The 16,151-nt window shown below is 67.9% G+C and overlaps 1 protein-coding gene across 8 annotated transcripts in view; it reads left to right on the plus strand.

Annotated features, from left to right (window-relative positions):
* Nucleotides 1-568: 568 nt before the first annotated feature.
* ADGRB1 (adhesion G protein-coupled receptor B1) overlaps nucleotides 569-16,151 on the plus strand; it is an 80,753-nt gene continuing 65,170 nt past the window's right edge. For all 8 annotated transcript variants that reach the window (XM_027573057.2, XM_027573067.2, XM_027573078.2 and 5 more), the window contains exons 1-2: nucleotides 569-715; nucleotides 13,270-14,270. In XM_027573057.2, coding sequence (XP_027428858.1) covers nucleotides 13,484-14,270 — 787 coding nt within the window. In that variant the 5' untranslated portion in view covers nucleotides 569-715; nucleotides 13,270-13,483. The remainder of the gene's footprint in view (nucleotides 716-13,269; nucleotides 14,271-16,151) is intronic.

Below are 16,151 nucleotides of genomic sequence, written 5' to 3' on the forward strand. Positions count from 1 at the left end.
CCCGCCCCCCGCTCGCGCTCCCCTCTAATGTGTGATCTGGAAGCTCTATAAAGCCTGATGTAATCCGTAATGCAGTCTCTGGCTCCCGATTCGGGATCCAGTTTCAGAGAGCGAGAGATTGGGGAGCGCCGGCAGCCCGGTGGGGGGAAGCAGCTCGCCTCTCTCCTCCTCCTTCTCCCCGTCCTCGGCCTCCTCCTCCTCCTCCCCTCGCCGCCCCGCCCCCGGCTCAGCTCGGCTCGCCCCCCCCTCAGGAAGGGGAAAAAAGGCGAGAAGAGCGGGGCAGGCGAGAGGAGCGGAGCGGCGGCGGCCGGAGAGGGAGCGGCGAGCGCAGGCGGCGGCGGCGGGCGCGGCGTTGGCGGCGGCCCCGGCGGAGCGAGCGCGGAGCCGGCGAGCCGGGAGCACAGGCGGCCGCGCCGCGTCCTGGCCGGGCCCCGGCCCGCGCGCCCCGCATCGCCTGCAGCCCGGGCATCCGGACCCCCGGCGCCTGGGGGCCTCCAGCAGGCGGGGGGAGGGGAGGGGGCCTGCGTGCGCCGGCGGGGGCACCCCGGGGTGCGTCCGGCTAGGCCTGGAGCGGGCCGGGGGCGGCGGCGGCAGGAGGAGCCCCCCCCCCCGGGGTCGGGCGCCCAGCTCGGCCGCCGGCGACGCGGGGCGCTCCTGGGGATTTGCAACTCGCCGGATCAAGTCTTCGCCGGCGGGGCCGCCGCTGCTGGGGAAGGTAAGGAAGGCTCTGGCTGGGAACTGGGGGCTGGGGGCGCGGCGAGAGGGGCGCAGCGAGGGTGGGAGGGGGTCGGGGGAGGGGCGGGCGCCCGGACTTCCTAACTTCGCCGTTTGGGGCTTCGCAGCTCCGAGGTTTGCGCTCGGAGCTCGGGAGTTTGGGACCCCCCCCCCCAACGAGCCCCCTGCCTCCTCCAGCGGCAGCCACGGAATCCGGCAGGTCTCTGAGCGCCCGCACCGGGCGGGCTGAGGAGGGGGCGACCCTGGACGTGGTAGAGGCTCCTTGGCGCTGCTCACCTCCCCCCCCACCCAGTCTACACACGCAGCCTGGCCAGGCTAGCAGGCTGGGCTGGGGAAGGCATCCCCTCCCCATCACATGCACAGACCCAGGGCAGGCTGGAGAAGGCGTTCCCGTTGTGTCCCCAACACATACAGATATTGGCAGGGGTCTTTGGGAGCCCCAGATGTGACCCCTACAGCCACACATAGACCCAGGTAGGTTGAGGAGAGGCACCCCAGTGTGTCCCCCTTCCCTTCATGACACTCAGAGCCCCCTACAGACATTGTAGGGGCCGGAGATGTCCTCCCCCCACGCAGAGCCCCTGGGCGGGCACAAGGAGCCTCGGTCTCCCCCTCTCAGCCCTCACCCGGTAGACCCGGCACTGGCTTTGGAGCCTCCCGGAGGTTCTCTTCGCCCCGAATCGGGAATCGGCAGAGGGCCACCCTAGCGCCCCCCACCACCCCCCACCACCCCCACACACAAACGACCTGGCTCGTTCTATTCTCGTCTTCTTTTCCACTTGCTCGGACAGGCCGCGCGGATAAGCCGCTCCGAAGTTTGGGTCGGCCCTGAGCCCTCTCCGCGCGAAGCGGCGAGGCTAGGAGCCGGGCATTCCTCGGTCCCCATCCCCAGCGGGCAGAGGCCGCCGGCCCCCCGTCGCCGCTGCGCTCTCTGGCAGCCTCGCGTAGCTGCCTCGAGGAATGAACACGTCCCCCTCCCGGGGAGGCTGGGGGCTCTGGGCCCAGCCAGGCGCCCTCTCCCCGGGTTTCCGTGGCCCCCTGGGCAGGGCAGAGCGCGCCTCGGGCCTGCCTCGGAGCGGGCGGCGCGGAGGAGAACCGCCGCGGAGCCAGGCGGCCGGGAGAGCTAGTCCGAGGCTGCGGCTCCGAGCCCCGGTTCCTCCGCCGAGCCTCGGCGGCTCCTGCTGGGTCACTTCCCAGGCAGCTCCGAGAGAGCGCCCAGCCTGGCAGCCAGGCCCCAGCCCGCTGGGCACCTTACCCTTCCCACTTTTATTTTGGGTTTCCAAGTTTCTTGGAGCGCAAGGACCCAGGCTGGGACCTGACGAGCCATAACCCACCCCTCGTAGGCACCTTCCGCTCGGCGCGCTCCCCATCACGTCCCATTCCCCCGGGTCTGGGGCAGGGATTCCTTAGCGGCAACTCGGGAGGAGTTGAAAGGCATGAAGGCGCGTGGGTGGGCAGGGGGCAAGCACCCCCGCCCTAGAGGAGCCTCTTGGCGTAGGTGTTGGGAAGGTGGCTGGGAGGTCTGCGCTCCCACCCCACCCTCGGGATCCAAGGAGACCCTTGGCGCCCTCCCCCACAGACACAAACACACGCCCCCTCCGAGCAGCGGCCGCGCGGGCGGTGGTGTGGGGGGAACCGGAGGCTAGGGTCCCTTTTCGTATCCGGGAGGTGGTACACGGTGTTTGGGGTCTGGAGAAGCGGCCATGGCGTCTTCTAGAACCCTGAAACCTTCCATTCCCCGACGACCCCCGCAGCCGAGGAGGCAAAGAGGGAGGTCGAGGGAGGGAGCCGCTCCCTCCCCGACCGCAGGCGACAGAAACTCTGCGCCCGGACGCCGGGTGCCGCCGGGTCCGGCTTTGAGTACCCCGGCAAGGTCAAGCAGGCGAAGGAGGGGGCGGGGGCTCTTGGGCGCGCCCCCGCCCGCGCAGAGTCGCAGCCTAGGGAGGGGATGTGGGCCGCCCGCCGAGTCACCCGAGCACCCGCCACCCGCGCCGGGTCCCTAGAGGCGGACGTTGCGCGCATTCGGGATCCCGGAGCGCCCCGCGCCGAGTCCGGCGCCTTCCTTCCCGGCTCGCTCGCTGCTCCTCCGCGCTGCTTTCAGACTTGTTGCGCCTGGATCTGGGGGGCGGGGGACGGCCCGGGAGCCCGGGAGCTCGGGCGGCTGGGGGCCGAGCCCTAGGCCCGCGGGAATGCGCCCCGGCGGCGCGCGGACGGGCACGGCGCGGGGGGCTCGAGCCGGGAGTTTGCTGCCTCGGATCCTGGAGAAGGGCTCTTGTCCCCGCCGCGCTCCCGCGCGGGGGCGAACACAAGGCGATTCGTCGCCCTCGGCCTCACGCCGCACTTCGCCGACCACAGGCGGGGAGGGGCCCAGCTAAGTTGCCGAGCCCTCCAAGTCCCTTCCCTCGTCCGCAGGCTCCGGCCCCTCTCGGGCCTCGGTGGCCGCGTCCGTGCAATGGGAGCGCGGGTTATGCTCTCGGAGCCCTTCCAGCCCAGGCCCTCGGTACTCGTCCCGCGATCCAACGTGCTGGGCCCGCAGCGTGCTGGGTCTGCGGCGTCCGGGCCGGCCAGGTCCCGAGGCAGCGGCGCGCCTACAGACACTCGGCTGCGAGGCTCGGCCATAGGCGGCCCCGGCAGGCCCGGGCGAGCGGCCGAACGCGGGCAGCCTCGCGTGGCGCCATCGCTCCGCTGGCCCGCCCGCCCGGCCTGGCCCGGCCCCGCCTCCCGGAGCGGGTCCGGGGACCCGAGCCCGCCCCCTGGGAACACGTCCCGGCCGGGGCCCGGGCGGCCGGCGCGGGGCTGCGGTGGCGGTGGCAGAGGGCGGCGCGCTGCCCCGGACGGCCGGGAGAGGGCGCCCGCGCCCGCCCGCCGGGCCTGCCCGCCCCTTCCGTCTCCTTCGCGCCCGCCCGCGCCCGCCCCATCCTGGGCAGCCCCCGGCCGCCCCGCCCTCCCGCCGGGTCCTCTGCTGCCCGCCAGGCCCGGTCACTGGCGTCTCAGCCGGGCCCCGTCACCTGTCTGTCCGCTCGCCTGGCCCCCGTGCCCTTGCGCACTGTGCACAGGCGTGAGCGAGCGTGTTTGTGTACATGTGTGCCACGCACGCTTCCGGCATGTGTGTGCAGACACGCACACTGTCACATCTGTGTGCGCGACGCGGTGCAGGTCTCCTGGGAGTGCGCGCCCGGGATGGCAGTGTTCCGTTGAGCTGCGTTTCACCCTTGGGCAGGTCCTGTGTCCGCACTGTGTGCAGGAAGTGGACCCTGGGAGTCAAGCTCTATCTGAGCCCCATGAAGACCCTGAACCTGGAGGGTTTGTGCCAGCAAACCCACACTCCCATTGTCCTCTGCAACCCTCCCACCTCCGGCCTCCCCGGCTGCAGCTGCGCCATAGGGCAGGGCTGTGATTTCCGGGGGAAACACGCATGGCCCAGGGCCCCTGTGCATCGTCCGCATGCACACACACACACTACACCTGGGGGTGCCCACGTGGGTACACTTGCACTGGGGGTGCAGTGAGGGCCAGGGGGAGGGCATGGTCACAGCCCCACACCCCCAACGTGGAGGCTGTCGAGAGGATGGGAGTAAAGATGCTCTGACAAGCCCTGTGAATCAGCTCTAGGGGGTGGAGGATAACAGCCAGCCTGCAGGGGTCCAGATGTGGGGCTCCCACAGAGGCTTCCGCCAGAAGGGGTGGGTGGGTGTGGTGAAGGGAAGGGAGCAGCCATGCAAAGGCCCTGTGGCAGGCGACAGGACAGCTGTGAGGAATGGACAGGACTTGGAAAGGAGGAGGAATGGCAGGTGGGGGCTTCAGAGGGAGTGGGGCCTGACCTGAGCCCTGGAGGCTTTGGGCTGCTTCCTGGGAGCTGGGGGAGGACCAAAGGGGATCTTAAAGAGGGGTGGCAATTTGGCCTGATGGACATGTCAAAGCAGTGGCGGGCGCCCCTGTGGACAGCAGCCTCACAGGAGACGGAACGCACAGCCAGTGACAGGTGCTGCCACCCACACCTGTACCGCATGGCAGACTACATCCGTTAGGACCAAATGCCCCTCAAGACCCCCCACCCAGCTTGCAACAGGAGCAGACTCAGTGCAGCATGCATGTCCCATCAAGAAAAGTGCACAGAGTACCCCTGCCCTGCGGTCTGGACCCCGCTGTGCATGCGCACACCCCAGGGTGAGGTGTTGCTCAGAGGGGAGAGTCTCCATGGGCACAGCTGCAGGGGACGGAACACGACCCCCCCCCCCCCGCAGGAGCCCCGAGACCTGCAGATGCGGCTGGATGCAGAGCTCTGGGCTCGGATCCCCTCAGCTGTGTGCTGGGGCTGGCAGTCCCCCAGTCTCACAGGGTGAGGCAAAGACCGGCGCTCAGGGACAAAGCGCCAAGCGCGCTAAGGGGGCACCTCTGTTCTGCTCACCCTCACTTCCCCTGCCATCCCCCTTCTTCACGTGAACCCGCACCTATTAACCGAAAAAGTGGCAACGGACGGGAACACAGGGTCTGGGGAGCAGAAGGGAGTCTCCATCTCGTGCCCAAACTCCAGGTCCTCCTGCCCCGTGTGACCGTTAACGATTTCCTAACTTGCCACAAGACAACTGCGTGTGTCTGTCCTGAAAATGGTTCAGGCAAATGGAAGTGTCCAGTGTGTACTGTGCGCCTCTGGCTCGCCCTCCGCCCCACTGTCACCTTTGGCGCCTCCATTATCTTTGTGCTGGTCCCACCACCTGTCTCCTGTGCATGGATCTCTGTGCGCCCCTGCACCACCAGAAGCCAGGAGAGGCCTCCGGGGCAGGCGCCAGAGTTGGGCCCCGGCCCAGGCAGTTTTGGGAGGCTGGCTGCCAGTTTTGGGGTTCTGACTCTTGGCTGAGACGTGGGCTGAGGGTCCCTGAGGAGGAGATGCTGAGGGCTGGTGGGCAGAGGCCTCAGAGCTCTGCAGGGCCCCGCAGTGCCCCGCAGGGACCTGGCCCCCACCCGGATGGGGGGGCGGAGGGGAGCACCAGACCCCACCCCCTGAAGTCTGTGCCTCACCCTCGCCAACCCCTATTAAGCCCTGAGCCTGCATGGGAGTTGATGGCCCCAAGCTCCCTCCTGCTTGGCAAGGTGACTTTGGACCAGCCGCTTCTCGGAGACTCCATGACTCAGGGCCAGGAGCCCTTCCACCCTGTGCCCCAGAGTGCCGAGCACTGCAAAGGGCACGGCTGAGGTTGGCGCTGTCGAGGGCAGGTCTTGGTAAGGACCTGATCTGGCTGGAGGGGGGGGGGGGTGACATCCGGTGCCCTGGGGAATGCATGGAAGGAGAGAGAATCGGCAGGGAGAGAGTGCCCTCCGCCGCCCGCTGCCCCTGCTCCCCACCGGGGCCCAGACGAGCCCTGACCTGTCCCTGGGCCCCACCTCGCAGGTGGTGCCTCCAGAAGCCTTCCTCTCGACCAGAGCACGCGCACTCGCACACTCACATGTGTGCACGCACACACTGGCACGCCGGCACGCCGGCAGCTCACTCACACTGCAAGTGCACACACTCCCTCCCCCACACAAAGCCTCACACACACATGTCCTGGGACACACACAGTCCCTCGTACATGTGTGTGCACACATGCTCTGCACCTGCACACGCTCCTCAGCACCCCAGCCCGTCCATCCGTGGGCCCCGTGGTCCTGCCCTGGGGCGCCGGGTCCGCTTGTCTCGGTCTCCTTCCAGAACTGGGGGAGGGGGGCTGTGGTTGGGGCCTTGAGCCCCAGCCCCTCTTTCTCTCTCCTTCTCCTTGGCTGCCCCCCACGGAGAGCAGAGGTCACCCTGGGTGAGGGTGGAGGCCCTGGGTGCAGCCTCCAGCTTGGGGAGACTTTGCCCCTCCAAGCACTGGGTCGGGATGCCTGCCCTGCGTCTCCTGGGGGGGTCAGTCTTGCTGTAGCCAGGGGTGCTATTGGACTCTGGGAGCCAGAGGACCTTACTTCCACGAAGCGGTTGCAGGCTAAGTGCCGGTCTCTGCTCATCCCCCCCACACGCTGTCAGGACCTCTGCCGTCTCCGCCCAGCCCGGCCTGCCGGGGATGCCCCTGGGACCTCAGCACATCCTGCCCAGGGCAGCCCCATGACCTGAGTGTGCCCCCCAGCCCCTTCCTGACCACTTCTTCCCACCCTTCTGCTGTCTGCTGGCCCTCTCCATGTGACCTTGGGCAGGTGACCTTGGACAAGCCCATGCTCCTGGGGACCTGGGGAGCACAGATCCTGGTGTGGAGGTGTGGATAGGGGCAGCACTCACAAGCCAGCAGCTGGGTGGGCAGGCAGCGGAGCCTCTGTCCGTCTCGGGGCACAGGGGCTCACTCCGGGCACTAAGCCGGCCGACACAGAGAGGAGAGGGCACAGTGACGTCTGTCACACTCGGAGCCTCAGCGACCCCCTCCTCGTGAGAGTCCCCCACCCCCGTGGGGAGCCCCTAGCCCTAGGACAGATGCCGTCCCTGTCCCCACTTAGGACGCTCCCCAGGAGAGCCAGTCTGCGTGCACGTGTTTGCGCCAGACGTGCATGACCCCACGTGTGCATGTGTGCGAGGGCGCGTGCATGCGTGGGGATGCAGGACACATCCGCTCCTGGGAGGGCCCGGCAGCCTCAGGTACGGCTTCCTGGGGCAGGCCCTTGCCCCGCGCCCTGAAGGACGAGAAGGGGTTCGCCGGGCGGGGGCAGCGGGGGCAGCCCAGGAAGGGCAGAATGGAAGCAAAGCCAGGAGCTTGAGTGCATGGAGTGTCTTCAAGGCCTGTGAGTGGTTCGGGGTGATGGGATCCTGGGCAAGAGGTGGCGAGGCCCCTCGGAGAGCTGGCCCCTGGCTCCGGGACCAGGGGGTCTGGGGCAGTGGGGTGGGATGCGGGGTGATAGTCTCTCACTCCTGACTACTGAGACGGGGGCTCTGTCGACCCCCTTTGTGAAATAGAGGTGAAGACTGCCTTGCCCTCCACGGGTGGGGGAGCAGGTAGGGGTCTGTATGGGGTGGCCTGAAGCAGAGCCAGCACAGGACATGCCCTTCCCAGCAGCGGACCTTCGGGTGGGGAGGGCGGCTTCCTCTCTTGGCCAGCTCTGCCTGGCTTCCAGCCAGGTCCCCCCGCCATGGCCCCTGGGCCCAGGCCGGCGGGCAAGGGAAGGAGGCTTCCTGGGGGCTGGGGCTGGCAGGCATGGCGATGTGGAGGGCCTCTCAGGGGCCTGGCCTGGGGGCTCCTCAGGGCAGGCTTGGGATACCCCGCAGGTCAGCTGAGGGGTTCACCGGGAGCCTGGTTCACACGGGCTGGGAGTGCGGGCAGCTGGTGGCTGTGGGGTGGGGGGCAAGTTCTCCCACCCCACCTGCTAATGTGCTCATGGAGGGAGGCCTGCCTGGCCCCTCTTGGCCTCTCCTTGTCCTGGGTTGTCCTGGATCGATAACAGCAGTACCCCCTTCTGCCCCCACCAGACCCGACATGGCCTCCCCGGGGACCAGGCTGCCTGACTTGCCACGGCCCAGGAGGGATGTGTGGGGGCTGATGGGACCCCCTGGGCAGGCAGGGCAGGCTGCCATGGGTGGGGGTGGTCGCGCGTCCCTGGACGGCCTCTCCTGCTTGCTCTGCCGGCCCCTGGGCTATCGTTGGTGCTGAGGGTGCCCACCCACCCCTCCCCCAGTGCAGCCTCTTCCCAGGACACACAGGCAGGCACTGTTCAGGGGGCCGGGCAGGACAACAGAGTGCCTTTTGTGGCTGGCATCTGGGGATGCCATTGGCGGCCTGGGGTGGGTGGGGAGGGGATGCGGAGGCCGGGCCTGAGGTGGGTCTGTGTGTGTGCATTGGGTCTTTGCGGGGGAGGGTGCTGAGCCTGGGGAGGAGGGTCGGACAGACCCAAGTGGGGCTGGAGAATCATGGAGCCTGCAGGGGCAGCGTCCAGCCCAGGCCCTTGCACGGTGGGGAAACTGAGGCACCCGGGGCTTCTGCTGTCGGGGCGGGGGCACAGATGGCCTGCACGTGCATGGATGCATCTGGGACGGTGTGGAAGGTGGGCGGGGCACCCCGCGGCTGATGGTGGCCCCGGGAGCCTTGCTGTGGCCTTGATTCTGCTCCTTCTGCACAGGGGTGCCGTGGGATTGAACAGGGGGGTTCCGTGGAGCAGCTTGCGGTCAGTGCTCAGGAAATAGCCGTCACTCTCACGGGTCCTCCTCACCCTGACTCCCAGCTTCCTGTCCCCACCTGGCACAGCCAGTTCTCTCGGTCCACACCCCCCCCACCGTCACGCCCCTCCCATTCCGGTGGCCTCTAGCCTGTGACCCCGCTCAGACACCTGCAGGGCTCCCCTGCCCTCCCGTGCAGGCTCAGGGAGGCCTTGCAACAGGGGCGGGGCTGAAGCTGGCCGGGGGCCGGGGGCTGCACACCAGGAAAAACTTCCTGGCAGCAAAGGCAGTTTGGCCCTGAGAAGGTGCTGGGGGAGGTAGGAACCTGAAGAGGTTCGGGTGCTAACGGTCACTGTCCTTGGGAGCCCAAGAGCGGCAGTGGGTGACAAACTGCAGTCACGCAGGCTGGGATCTGGGGGACCAGTGACCAGACCAGTGGCATGTGTGTGGGGAGAAGACAGCCCCCTGTGAGCGCTCCTGGAAAGGACCGGCGGTGGCCACACGAGAGCGCAGCACCAGGGGCAAGAGCGGAGCCTCCCCCAGCCCCTCACGGTTGGCCGCAGCAGGCTCAGAGAGCCCCGACCGCTGGCAGAGGCCTGGGCGCTGGATGTGGCTGAGGGAGGGGGTCCGAGCCAGCCCGGGGCGCCCCCGGGCAGGTGCTGCAGGAGCTGCGGGAGCTGCCCGCCGGCCCTGCACCTGGTATGGAGCCGGCCTTCCACCGGGCCCGGCCCTCCCACTCTGAGGCCCTGCCTTGGGCTCCTCGGGGCTCTGGCCTGGCCACTGGGGTCTCCCTAAGCAGTCCCCTCCAGGTCCCCTCCTGTCCCAGCCCCGGTGTGCATCTGGCCGACCCTCACATCCCAGGGAGCACACAGTGAGCCCTGTTCTCCTCTTGCCGTGGGACCATGTACAAGCGTGTGACCCGTGCATGTGTGCGCAGACGCGTGTGTACACATGTACATGTCTGTGCTTTCACATGCGTGCCCACACATGGGCATATTCCGACACGTATGTGGGCACACAGCTGCCTCCCATCTCCTTGAGGGCCCCCACTACCCAGCGTCATCTCTGTGACCCCGGCTCCCCCTGGCTCAGATCCCACGCAGGCCACTTCCTCGCTCTCCCTGCCTGCATCTGCCCCCAGCCGTCAGAGGGACCCCAGAATGAAGATCAAATCAGGCCCTGCCCCCACTCATCCTAGGACCTGACCCGAACACTGTCCCCTCTACGACACCACCCCGAGCACCAGGGCGGTCAGGACCACGCCTGGTATGCCCCCACCGTGTCTCAGCACCACTCGCCGTGGCCTGGGATAGACTCCACTTAGCCTCCCCCACGGCTGTTATGACCTGGGGCCTGACACCAGTGTGCCCCAAGCCTGCCCAGTTCTCTGCCCGCCTGGGGCCGCCTTGGCACAAGAAGGCTCAGAGGGGCGTGCAGCTACCCGAGGGGGCTCAGCTCTCCCTGGCCTGCCCCTTGCCACACCCTCACCCCTGCACGGCCCCCCACACATCCCACAGCCCAGCTGGCCACTGGGACTTCTGTCTTCTCTCTCCCCAGCACCCTCCCCCCACTCCCCTCCTCCCCCACCACCACCCCTGCCCTTCCCGCCAAGACCACTCTCCCCGACGGACTGCAGGGCTGCCCTTCTTGGGGGCACGGCCCTGCCTCTAACCCTCCCTGCCACCTCTTCTTGGTGTGCAGGACACAGCAGGCAGGCCGCCCCCTGCACCACCACCCCCACCGCCCCGCAGGTGCTCAAAGAGTGGAGTGAGCCAGTGATGATGAGGGCCGGTGGTAGGGTTGCCGGGAGGACCCGGGCTCGGCCTGGCTCCCGCGGCCCTGGGACAGGCATCGGGTTAGGTGCGGTGCTGAGGGGCCAGCTCCGACCGGCAGACCAGGCTGTGGATCCTGGCTCAGGCACCTGGCACCTACGAGTTCCACTGAGGCTGGCTCCTCTGGGGTCCCAAATGGAACCCTAACAAAGTGCCCCAGGTTACAGTTCGCTGCCGTCAACACAAAATGCCGGGCACAGGACAGAGCTCCGCAGAATGTCCCCACCAGCGCAGGCCACCGAATCCACGGAGGTGTGGAGCGCAGAGGCACACTGTCATCCCCAGCACCACATGGCTGAGCATCTACTTCTTCCAGATGGGATGACAGAGGCCCTAGAGGACCCCGTGCCTGACACAGGCCCTCAGGCCACCTCCTGCACCCACTCCTGGCCCCCCGGGACCAGCCCGCCTCTGCGGGAAGGTTATGGGATGGGCTGCCAGGGGCTGGGATGAGGGGCTGTGGCCGAGGGGGGCCCTTGGCCTGGGCCATTTCAGACTGTGCAGTCCCACTGGGGTCAGTGATGGGGCGCAGTGAGGTGGGCAGATGTATGTGGAGGTCAGTTTCTGCTGGGTTCTGCCAGCATCCCCCTGGGCCTGGAGCATTAGGGAGAGTCTGCCCCCGGGCTGGGGGCTGGCTTCCACATTAGGTCCCAGCCTGGGACTTGGCGTGGGGGGGCGGGGGTGCTGCAGTGGGGGCTGAGGCTCAGGAGAGGTTTCAGAACACACTGCCACCTCTCTGCAGCAAGCCTGCAGGGGACCGACCAAGTCTGGGATTGGCCGTAGGACCCCGGCCATGGCCTCTCCATCCCCATAATGTGGGGGCAGGTGGCCAGGACCAGGGGGCTCTGCTATGTCTACATCCAAGTCCGGCCCCAAGTGGTCTAGAGGCAGTGAGAGACCAAGGGCCAAGTGCAGAGTCTGCTCAGCTCTGCCCAGAGGTGCCAGGATGAGAAGTTTGCAAATTCTTTTCTCGGGGCACCTAAATGTCTGCCACGAAAGAGCCCCCAGAGGACCGGGTTTGGCCCAGCTACCCCAGATCCAGAGCCCCACTCCAGCCTCCTCTCCCCTCTAGAGCCACCTCCTGCCCCAAACACGGGGAAAACCCCAGGTCTAGCTCTTACTCTCTTGCAGGAGAGGGTGAGGTTTCACCCCCCATTTTACAGATGGGGAAGCGAGGCTGGGCGTCAAGAGACTCGCCCGAGGCCACACAGCCAGGAGGGGGCAGCCCGAGTCCAGGCTCCCCCACTTGGGTCTGCTCAGGGCCCAGGGCTGCCTGCTCCCAGCTCCCTGCTCCGCCAACAGCCGGTGCAGGAAGGACACCAGCCAGCTGGGCCTGGGCAGTGAGCAGGAAGCAGCGAGTCCCTGTGGGCAGGCGGCCGGCACGTGCAAGGTCAGCAGAGGGGAGGTCGGGCTGCCTGAGGTGCCGGTGGCAGCTCTCCTTCCTCACCCACCGGCTCAGCGGCTGCGTGCGATGGACAGCTGACCCAGCCTGTGGCCTTGGCGATAGTGGGGAAACCGAGGTCTGGAGGCAGAAGGAACTTGCCAGGGCGCACGTGGTGTCGAGTCCAGGAGGGGCATCGCCCATTTCTGAGCCCAGAGCGGCTCCGCTGTCCCTGCACTAAGGGACTGGCGGCTGCCGTCCCACCCCAGCACGCGGCCAGCACCCTCTCCCAGAGCAGGGAGGGGACCCCGTGGGCTGTGGCACGGGCTGGGGTCAGTGGGGGAGGTTCACGGTGGGTTCTCGTACCCCTCACCGTGACCTCCGGTGAGTCACTTACCCTTATAGCCTCTGGGTCTTCCCAGCCGGAAGCTGGGGGTCCCAGTGCCGGCCTGGCAAAGAAGGGGTGAGGCAAGGGCTTAGTGTCGGCTGAAGCCTGGGTGTATGTGGTTCTGGGTGGCTCCGTCCCCAGCCCTCCCTGCCCAGAGCTGCAGGGCCCCGGGGCCAGTGGGGGCCCAGGGTGGGAGGAGGGGGAGGGAGGCGGCCTGAGAGGCGGCCGTGACCCGTCTGGTAGTGTCACGGTCCTAGTGCGGTGAGGAGGCACCAGGCGACGGGCAAGCACCCCCACCCCTGGGGGATGGAGAGAGTGACTTCTCCCCTCCACAGCCCCCTCCTCTTCCTTCCGCTGAGGTCTGTGGGGTTTTCCCTGAAAGGCAGGGGATGGAGAGGAGGAGGGCCTGAGAGGGCGAAGACCCAGGATGTGTCCAGGAGAGAGAGCCAGGCCCCCCACCAGAGGCCCCCGGGGGTGAGCGGCGGCTGTGGCCATGACAGGAGCAAGCAGGCAAGCCCGGAGTCCACGGGAGCCGCGCCGGGCCGCTCAGCCACACAGGCACAGCGAAGGCCCCAGTGGCACGCGGCGCCCGGCCTGGTGCTGCCCATCCCTCCCTGCTCCGGCCAGGCTGGGGGAGGAGGCCCCCTGGCCCCCTACAGGTGGACACACTGGCAGGAGGCAGACATGGGTGGACCGGGCAGGTGCCTGGGAGACAAGCCAAGCCCTACGTCCCAGGCTGGGCAGTGGGGCCCGGCCGCAGCATGCCCAGGGTCCCAGTCTCCCAGGGGGGCTCACCCTATCCCTTCTTCTGCTCTTCTTCCAGCTACTGCTGAAGCCACAGGCCCGCGTCAGGGCCCCGAACTTTAGGAGCCACTGCTGCCCTCGAGATCATCGGAAGCGTTCCCCTCCTGCTGCCCTGCCCCCCACCCCCAGCTCCTGCCCCGCCCGGCCCCGCCGTTGCCGGACCCTGGCATGTCAAGGCCTGGCCCGCGCCTGCCTGCCCAGCCCGCGGAACCCCGGCGGCCCCGCGAGCTAGGATGAGGGGCCAGGCCGCCGCCCCGGGCCCCCTCCGGACCCTGTGCCCCCCGCTGCTGCTGGTGCTGCTGGTGCTGGGGCGCCGGGCGCGGGCGGCCATGGGGGCAGACGCGGGGCCCGGGGCCGAGCCGTGTGCCACGCTGGTGCAGGGCAAGTTCTTCGGCTACTTCTCGGCGGCTGCTGTGTTCCCTGCCAACGCCTCGCGCTGCTCCTGGACCCTGCGCAACCCCGACCCTCGGCGCTACACGCTCTACATGAAGGTGGCCAAGGCGCCCGCGCCCTGTGGCGGCCCTGGGCGCGTCCGCACCTACCAGTTCGACTCCTTCCTGGAGTCCACGCGCACCTACCTGGGCGTGGAAAGCTTCGATGAGGTACTGCAGCTCTGTGACGCCTCGGCGCCCCTGGCCTTCCTGCAGGCCAGCAAGCAGTTCCTGCAGATGCTGCGCCAGCAGCCACCTCTGGACCGAGGCCCCCGGCTGCCGGGGGGTCCCCCGGGCCCCAGCGACGACTTCTCCGTGGAGTACCTGGTCGTGGGCAACCGCAACCCCAGCCGGGCCGCCTGCCAGATGCTGTGCCGCTGGCTGGATGCCTGTCTGGCGGGCAGCCGCAGCTCCCACCCCTGCGGCATCATGCAGACCCCCTGTGCCTGCGTGGGCGGGGACACCGGCGACTCTGCCCCCGGCTCCCTGGCCCCCCGCGGGGACGTCTGCCTGAGGGACGGCATGGCTGGCGGCCCTGAGAACTGCCTCACCAGCCTGACCCAGGATCAGGGCGGGGATGGCGCAGCAGGTGAGTGCCCGGCTGGGAGAGGACCTCCACTGGCTCTCTGGGCAGAGGGCGGGCGGGGGGAGAGGGTCATCTCTGCAGGGCTACCCCGGTCACCTGCCTCTGGAGCGGTCACCTGCCCCCAGAGCGGTCACCAGCCCCCGGCACGGTCGCCTGTCCCCGGAGCGGTCACCTGTCCCCGGAGCGGTCACCTGCCCCCGGTGTGGTCACCTGCCCCCGGCGTGGTCACCTGCCCCTGAGCGGTCACCAGCCCCCGGCATGGTCACCTGTCCCCGGAGCGGTCACCTGCCCCCGGTGTGGTCACCTGCCCCTGGAGCACACCACCAGGGAAGCCAAATGCATTGGGATAAGGTTGCTGCATGTGTGTGCTGCGGGCGGGCGGCCTGAGGACTTTGTCCTGGGTCCCAGGGCCCGCGTGCCTTGTGCCTGGGAGGGACCTGCTGAGCGTCAGTGAAGGGATGAACGACGGATTTCTCCCAGGATGAAGGAATGTTAATTCCTGGCTTGGGGAGGGTCCTTCCATCTTTGCAGGCAGACGTGCTAAGGGGCAGTGGGCTGCTCTGGCCTACAGCGGGGTCTGTGGGGCCTCTGGGGACTCGGGCTACACGGAGGAAAAGTGAGCCGAGTGGGCTGTTTGGAGATGTGGTTGGGAGCTGAAATTTGGGGACTGAAGGTGGTTCGGCCACACCAAGCATGTAGCCAGCAGCTGGTTACGGTGCGCCTGCAAGGTGCTGCGGGCACCAGGGACATGCAGTGAAAACAACAAAGACCCATTGTCAAGAGGCTGCCTTCAGGGCAGAGGAAGGGGCCAGCAGTCACAAGGGAGCTCATTGGGGAAACAATGCCGGGGAAGGGTCTGTGGTGGGCTGGGGTCTCTGTTTCACCAGGAGGTTGGGGGTCACCTGGACCAGGGAGCCGTGTTCAAGATTCCAGGAGGGGCACACTGAGCCCCAAGGGTGTCGAAGGGCATTGCAGGCTGCGGGCGGGGTGGATGTGTGCGGGGCATCCCAGCAGAGGGCTGGTGGGTCCTGTGCAGTTCTCGGCCTTCGGAGCATCTTGGCTTCTCCTTAGAGAGCTGGATGCCCGTGCGGGAGGATGTGACTGGGGGAATGGAGTGCCGGTGGGGCTCGGTGGGCAGTCCTGGGCAGGTTTGGTAGTGGAAGCCCCCTGGCGGAATGCCCGGGGTTTCGTGGGAGCATCCGGGAGGCTGGAGCTGTGGCCGGAACAGGGAGGCAGCAGGGGACAGCTCTTCTCAGACTGCTGAATGGCATGCAGGCCAGGCAGCTGAATACAGGCGCCGAGCAGCCAAGGGCTGGGCCCGGCTGGGGGTTTCACGCTGGGCAGGTCACTGTGGGGCCAGGTGACATTGTCCAGGGCCCTTGGCCAATGAGGTCAGCGGACTGCTCCGAACCAAGTCTTTAAAGGCAGAAAATAAGTTACAAGAGGTTTCAAAGGAAGCCAGTTATCTGGGAACACAGTTCCAATCATGGCCCCCGGCTGTACATCCCAGAACGTCTGGGAAGCAGTGAGCATTGCTGGAGAGGAGCAGAGGAAAGGGGGAGGCCACTGCCTCTCCCGTGGTCTCAGGAGGAGGAAGGCAGAGCCCCTGGGCGGTGGAGGCAGATGGGGTGTCCAGGAAACGAGCACAAATGCCCTGGGGACATTAGATGTGGGGGGGGGGTGCCCAGCACCAAGGTAAGAGGCTAGAAGGGCTGACCTTTGGGCTGGGCAAGATATAGGTCGCTGTGACTTTGGCCTGGGCAGCTTCCGTGGTGAGGCTGGAGGTGGTCCTCGGGGGGTGAGGGGGAACAGAGCAGCCGGGCAGGAGCTGGTTTCCCCAAACCGGGCAGATGATGTGGGGCAGGGCCGGGCCCTGGCCTGGCC

Source organism: Zalophus californianus, chromosome 4 (genome assembly GCF_009762305.2).
Source record: "Zalophus californianus isolate mZalCal1 chromosome 4, mZalCal1.pri.v2, whole genome shotgun sequence".
Classification (NCBI taxonomy): domain Eukaryota; kingdom Metazoa; phylum Chordata; class Mammalia; order Carnivora; family Otariidae; genus Zalophus; species Zalophus californianus.